The sequence below is a fragment of the Botryllus schlosseri genome, chromosome 4 (assembly GCF_051294905.1).
Source record: "Botryllus schlosseri isolate E-star chromosome 4, Bs_hap1, whole genome shotgun sequence".
Taxonomy (NCBI): Eukaryota; Metazoa; Chordata; class Ascidiacea; order Stolidobranchia; family Styelidae; genus Botryllus; species Botryllus schlosseri.
In genome coordinates, this window is record NC_137239.1 from 23,990,423 (window position 1) to 23,997,788 (window position 7,366).

General features: G+C 40.6%; 1 protein-coding gene across 1 annotated transcript; it reads right to left on the reverse strand.

The window, feature by feature from the left end:
* Positions 1-1,589: 1,589 nt before the first annotated feature.
* Positions 1,590-5,970, reverse strand: LOC145437516 (lactadherin-like). Its single transcript, XM_080314778.1, has 6 exons — positions 5,667-5,970; positions 5,439-5,497; positions 5,321-5,378; positions 4,090-4,257; positions 3,638-3,804; positions 1,590-2,154 (listed from the first exon to the last, which is right to left on the reverse strand). The coding sequence occupies exons 1-6, from the start codon at positions 5,749-5,751 to the stop codon at positions 1,987-1,989; spliced, it is 705 nt and encodes a 234-aa protein (XP_080170904.1). The 5' UTR covers positions 5,752-5,970; the 3' UTR covers positions 1,590-1,986.
* Between the last annotated feature and the right edge of the window lie 1,396 nt (positions 5,971-7,366).

Sequence of the window (7,366 nt, forward strand, 5' to 3'; positions counted from 1 at the left end):
TCCTTTTATTTCGACACTGTGTAACTTGTTTTTTGATATTTCTTCAGTCAATTAAGCCTTTCTTATGAACTTGTGTAACTGTGTATCGAATGAACCGCGTCAATATACGTCAAATTGTCATGTGCTTCTCAGTCGGCAGCTTGCGCAATGCTGTATGTTGATTAAGCACAAATTTCATTTATTTAGGTTTTAGGGTCAAGCCCAACCGAGATAGTATGATATGGACATTACTTGGGCTTGGTATGTCGGCCGCCAGGACCCGATGCACATCCGCCCTGGTGGACGAGGCCGCATCAGAAAGTCTCGGGCATGAATGCTATGGTCCTATACTATGCCATACAGGCTGACCACAGTACACCCCATGCATTTAGTTAGTTATAGTTCAGTGCAGACGGTCATATGCTTACTCAAAGGATTAGCTGGTGTCAGTCAGCGACAACAATTTTTCTGTTTTGATTAAATCCGTGAATTCTGTTCAAATGTTACCCAACACGCCATGAAAAGACCTGTATGTCCTCATAACGCTATGGAATATAGATATACATGTTAGGGAGGGTGCGAACCCTTTATTAAAGGCTCTGTATGAACGCGAACATGATCACGAAGTATAACGTCACGTGACGCCACAATGCTAATTCCAACACTTCTGTATAATAGTAAATCAGTGTAGTACGCAAGGGACGGGCAATATAAGTATAATAATGAAAGCACAACTACATCAAAACGTGTCTTATCGTCCCATTGTGCCCCGCTTGTGGAGCGTCTGGGAAAGAGGACAGGATATTAGAATATTTAACAGCTAATTAATTAGCAAATTCATTGCGAAATCTCGAAAAGGACTGGTGAGCAGGTGTCAACAGCCGGTTTTCATTTCCCCATATTTCAAAATAAGCGCATCAACGCACCTACGATGAAACATGTAGACACGCATCAAACGTACATACGATCCAACAGATAAGAAGTCTTATTTTACCGGAATGATGTTTGGGTGCCACTTTCGAGATAAAATTATGATTAATTTAAAAATAATAATTTATTATTGAATTGTGATCTACTCATATCAAGTGGGCCTGGTAAACTGGTACCTTGAATGTTGATGGTTTCCTCTAAAAATGACAGCTATGTAGTGAATCGAAGTTAAAAACGACGCACGTTAGGCGGCCGTACCAACCCTTGTTCAAGTTATGCCAAGACGTTAGGATATATAAGCCCTATACTTAAGACGGATGCAGATATTGGTATGTAGTCTACGTCGCGTTTTCCTATGCTCTTATCATACAATCGATTCTGCTCATGAGAGCCCCGCAGCTATACTTTCTGATGAGCCTAGTGTTCGGAGATTACTCTACTTAAGTACTGAGCTGAGCTGTACATTGACGTCTTGTACATTGTGTCGTGTACCACGATGAACTAAATTAAACACTACTTTCATGAGTGGAATTACACTTCAGAATTGGAACTTCTGCACGAACTGCATAATTTGTATGGCCGAAATTTGAATTAGGACATTCTGTCTTCGATCACATCAACCTGCATTCACGCCTAGGCTACTAGATTCAGTGCAAATGAACCTTTTTAAATCAGAACGCTTTGGCAATGCTTTGCTGTTTTTTATTGAAGGCTTTTGAGCCACAGAGCATTTTGTAAATTTGCGCCGATCAGTTCCAAACGCGCACTATATGTAAATGTAGTAGTATCCTAACTTCCAATTGTGTCAATTAGCAGACGTCAATGTGGGATGTGCAGTTGGGTATCGAGGTATGTTACTTGGGATGGCGCTAAGTGTCAATTTGACCCAGACCTTTTCGTATGGATGTTTTTATATTCTTGACGTTTGGGTACTTGTTATGCTTTGATTCGAATCAATTCGATGAATGTTCGATTATGATTTTGTAGGCCTATACTTGACCCAACGCGGCTATTTCTCCGCTTGGCATATGTACGATTGTACGGTGTAGCAGGTCCTGCATTCAACGAAATATCGCATCATATGAATGGATTCACTGAATCAATGCATTCGCCCGATACAAGCTCCACTCTCATAGACTTCCAGGTGGAGTAACCTTGCGGATATATCCGAATGTATCTGCATGTCATTACAGTCGGAAACTTGTTATACACTTTGGTGTCCATGTCCTGATTTCCTTTAAATACCTGGAACATGAAATATACACCAAGATCCGCTTCACTGCATGTTATGGTATAGCAAAATTAAAAATTTAGTTCATGCAATCTCCTACCAAATTTTATAATTGATTTTATTCAAGCGGTAGGCCACTACATGAATCAACTGGAACACTGTCAAATAAGGAAAACATGACCAAAATAGATAACTTTGATATTAGTCTGCGACAACCAAAAATATAGTGACAAAAAGTATAGCACAGAATCTGGGTATGTGTATCGCCAAGGGTAGGCGGGAGAGTTTTCGGGGGTGCGCGAGCAGCGTCTTTTTTCTAGCACTGGGACAATTTTCTTTAACAGCTAATTGAGGAATTATGCGACAATGAAGAATTAGGCGTTTAGTAAACCGAGGTTTAATCGGGGCCCTGGAGAAGGAGCTGGAGCCCAGGAGCAGTGCATTTTCTCGGGAGCTGGAGCTGGTTGTTTGTAAAGTAGTTCCGGCTCCGATGTATTTAATAAGATGCTATGCTACTATAATTGGCGGATTTCACAGACTTTCACAAAATTGAGAATAGTTGCCTCACTTTGTCAACTAACCACGTTCTATGTTCATTGTTTAATGTTCATACATAAGCGGTGACCTGGTTTTGTTAGATATGCTCCGCATACTCCGTAACTATTGTGGTATTCAGCACACCCGCAATTTCGTCATCAGCACAACCTTGATGGCCAACTTTGCATGTCCCAAAAATAATGGTCACTATGTATTTCACGAAACCGGAATGATGCTTATGTGAGCTGAGCAAATTAACTAATCAGTAACGAAACGAAGCAACACCACCGGATAAAAACATGGCATCGCTGCATATGTCAATTTGGACGCGCGCGCGCCAAGAAACAGCTTCTTATCTATGAATTAGACAAGGAAATGTCCGTTCTCTCGTGATAGTTTTTTTTTATCGGAGCGTGAAATTGGACAATGTGATATTATGTAGCCTATGCCAACAAATTGAAATTTATTCATGTGCAATGTACATTGTGCATGTTCATTTACACCAGTAAGGATGTGCGGTTGGACACAGGGAAATGGATCAAAGCAGCCAAAAACGTCGTTTCAGTCCGCACAAAAATTGTCGCGATCTAAGATAATCAATGCGATGTGTGAGCCCGATTGCGTTGGAAATAAGAGACAAATTACTGATTGGATACGCGTTTTCCAGTTTGTAATCATCTGTTTCGTGAGCTCAGTATTCAGCGCTGAAGCGACTTTGATTTATGATGAAAGAGAGCTCCAGACCTCAAGATGGAGCAATTCGACATATAAGCTTGCTCCAAAGTCCTGATTGGTACTGATCTAATTGAGATATACTTTGGAAATCAAGCACGGATCTCCGCTACGCAACTCTGATTCAGCCGATTCATCTCAGCGCCCTGAACTAACGAAATTAGCAATATCTTTGTAATATCCGGCAATTTAGGTGGGGGCTTTTGCTATTACATGTTAAATACCTACAAAAATTATTCCGCCTTTCGTTACCGGGGCGAGATTATCCACTTTACTACCACACGATATGGTATACGATGTAACCCACTGAGCCATGGCAGGTCTTCCTTGCGTGACTATCCCCGCAACTGTCCTGAGAGCACCCAAATCAATTTCAAGCCATTGGTCAGCACTATCTGGAAATAGGTGGGATTATAGTGAGAGCATATTAGGGTTTAGCTTTTCAACAACGCGTGAATAAACATGTGAAATAATCTACCTTAGAGTAGTGGGAACCCAATAAAACCAATTTCTCCATTGTTCAACGCAATGAGCGTAAACGCTAGCACAAGCAATCATATAACAATTGGGTAATAAGTTCATGTCGTTTCTAGTATAGCAGTGTTAGTATGAAGTACTGGTCAAAATCTTTAGTGTCATCGTGAATGTCCCACGATTGAAATTTAATGTTAAATCCATACTTGAGGCTGGTGACCACGATCCAGTGCTCAGCGCGGAGACCTGGTTGTCTAACCGGGCATTACGGGCTTCATGCTGACTCCCACCCCATTCGGATGACGCAGTTATTGAAACATCAGGAATTGCACCAGACTTCATTCCCATGTAGCATTCCATCAGGGTCTTTTTCTCTAATTGCAAATGAAGAGATGAAATATGTATGGTCTAGGAGTGGGAAGATGAGCCTCGGCCAATGACAGGCATATATTATAATATAGGCTATGAATTAGGCCAGCTTTCCATGCGGGTCGAATTCTGCAATATGCAGTAGGAATTTGTTTGTAATTGAAGAAAGCTTTTCAAGCCATGTGAGATAGTTAAGGACTTGCGCGTTCTACTCACATGAATCGTGACATATCATGCTACGAGCGATTACCTACCAAACGCAGGGATATATAGTAATCTTTACTACGCACCAGAATCGCAATTATTATTGCTATTTAATATCATTAGGCATTAGTTCTCGAAACGCGCGAGGCACGAGAGTTTTCAAAGTTCGTGAATGAAATTTGTCAATAACATATATGTTCTTGGTTAATTTAGGCTGCTATTATTTTTAGCCCTCCCTGAGCCTACAAGAAGGTGCCTTCGAAACTTTTGGGCACGTATAATTGCACATCTTAATCGAGTCATGTTCATGATGCCTAACCACTTTTCTGCTCGTGTCGTTTATTGGGCCAGCACTTGGAAAAGTAAAGGTTAGTCACAGGAGATCGCGCGAAGAAAGATTATTTTTGCAAGAAGTGCAGAAATATCACATACATATTCGGCGATCGCTCTGTTGCTGTCGCGCCCTAAATTTAGACCCTTTGCGACCCATACTTTCAGAATCCCCGTGCCAGGTGAAGAAAGAGCGTTAGTTGCCTGCTTCAATTCTAACAAGTATATAGAATAAGCGACTTTATGATAATTTGAAATTTCCACTTTACGGTGGCAAATTTCCTCGTCGTGTTCCAGGCCTGGCTGAAGAAAGAGTCATGCCTTTTCCACGCTTTTACAGCTTGAGATAGGCGTGAAAACGTTTGGAAAAGATGAAGATAAGGATTGATAATTATTTCAATGACATTAATGGCACTTAAAGATGGAAATTAGGCTCGGTAATAGGATGGCGACATAATTCCTAAATGAAGTACTCGGTGAAATTTGGAAACTTCCCAAATACCAATTAGATAAGCGAGTGCAATATTTCATTACTCTTTTCCCACTTGGAACTTCCGACCTCCCGAGTCATTTCCGCAATGGTTTTCGTACCCTTCATAGAAAAAGCAGCACCTTTATAAATAATCGACGGGTTTACGCCATGCTAATTAACCTGGCAATCTCCTCTCGTGATCCATTTGCCTCCAACGAAAAGCTTGTGACAGAATTGTGCTGTGAAATGCACGGAGAGATGATTTTACTTCAAAAACATCGATCTATTTACTAAACGTCGCACGAATCTAGATACAGCTTATCTATATCAATTGCTAGTCTTGGCTCCGATGCTATTCTTTCGAAATTCCATTGCATAGACATCTCGCGTAATTCACCTCTAACGCACCTGAGGTAATAGGTATACAGGCAAAGACTTGACAAATAATGATGAGACATATTGACTTTTTGCATGCGCTGCATAGTCCAATCATATTCTCGGTATTGTGGGTTGTAATTAATTATCCACCTCTATGTTATCGCCCACGCAAGAACATTCCACATCAGTAACATCTGTGACAGTTATTAATATATGATGCAAGCTTCCTTTTCCACGCATGAACGAGAGGAAATGAGGAGGAAGTACTGCGTTTTAGTGTATCAATAATTAGTGATTGATAGTTATAGTGATTGACGCTCTAGAATTGATGAGGAGAAGTCGGATTACGTAGCCTATACAACATCCTATCAGCAGTGTTGGGATCAAGTCACTACCTTCGAGTCACGAGTAATTGCACATTTTGACTCGAGTCAAGTCAAGTCAATCGATTTTCGAAGGTGACTCGAGTCAAGTCAAGTCAGTCGATTTTCGGAGGTGACTCGAGTCAAGTCGAGTCAAGTCAAGTCAAGTCACGAGTCAAGTCACAATTCAAGTCAAATGCATTTTCGAGGTAGGCTATGAGGCGTGATTTCGTCATTGTATTTTGCTAGCTGTCTGAAATACAGATTGAGTGGTCATTGATTTAGAACCGATGAACGAATATAGAGTTAAATATAGACGCAAAGTAAGGAGCTGTATCGCTCACATATAAGTAGAACTAATAAACTACGTAAGTAATTGCACAGCCTAAGTTTATAGTTACCAGCCAAAATAGAGAATAGAGAAACGAACTGACAAGATGCAATATATTACCCTTTTGCAAATTGATATGATACAATTCGAGCCTGCGCCAATGGTTGAGGACTATATAAACTATTTTCGAATTCAATATCAATAACACAAGAGGTTTTGTTGAGTTAAGAACACAGAACAGAAATAGACATTCTGCTATTAAATTACTTGACTATACTTAAGTTTACGACAACGTAGGCAGTTATAGCTTCGATCACTTCGTTTGCGATCAATATATTTGTGAGAGAATATGGAGGCTCAGTAAAACGCACAATCATTGACAGATTGGGCGCTCTCACGGGTTACATCGGCGTTGCGCGAACAATCCGGACATATGTAAGAAACAGTGATTTTTATCGACACCGATTACTTGATGACTTGAAATTGACTCGTGAATTTTGCTCCGAGTCACGAGTCAATCCACATTTCTGATACGCCGAGTCAAGTCAAGTCAAGTCATTTCAGCAAAGTGACTCGAGTCAAGTCGAGTCATACGAAAAAGTGACTCGAGTCTGACTCGAGTCAAGTCATGACTCGAGTCATCCCAACACTGCCTATCAGTCCGTTTAACCGCTTGGGATAACAGCCTAAGGTAGCACTTGGACAAATACAGTCACATTTACTTACGCACGTTATTTCAACATTGAAAACTACATACGTAACAGCAAAGTATTAAATTTCAGAAATTTTAATTCTCATGACTGTACTAATGTATTGGTACGCTGTTGCATTGGACGCAAATAAATCGTTATGCGACATGATTGGAACAAATCAGCTCTTGTATGCAGACTTTATGCATGCGTTTTTAGTCCACCAATGTCCCATTGAATTTATCGGAGCGAATTAATTAGGTGATTTATCTTGAAATCTCTGCGGCAACAGATTACATCAAGTAACATGTACAGAACCGAGTCTTCGTATGTTTCAGGGGTTCTCAA

Bases quoted from the DNA above. Each gene is read 5' to 3' on its own strand.
- LOC145437516 (XM_080314778.1), bottom strand. From the start codon at position 5,751: ATGATTGGACTATGCAGCGCATGCAAAAAGTCAATATGTCTCATCATT. The intron at 5,498-5,666 runs GTGCGTTAGAGG...TGCATTTCACAG, and splicing joins CTGTATACCTATTACCTCAG to CACAATTCTGTCACAAGCTT. The intron at 5,379-5,438 runs GTTAATTAGCAT...TTTTCTATGAAG, and splicing joins TCACGAGAGGAGATTGCCAG to GGTACGAAAACCATTGCGGA.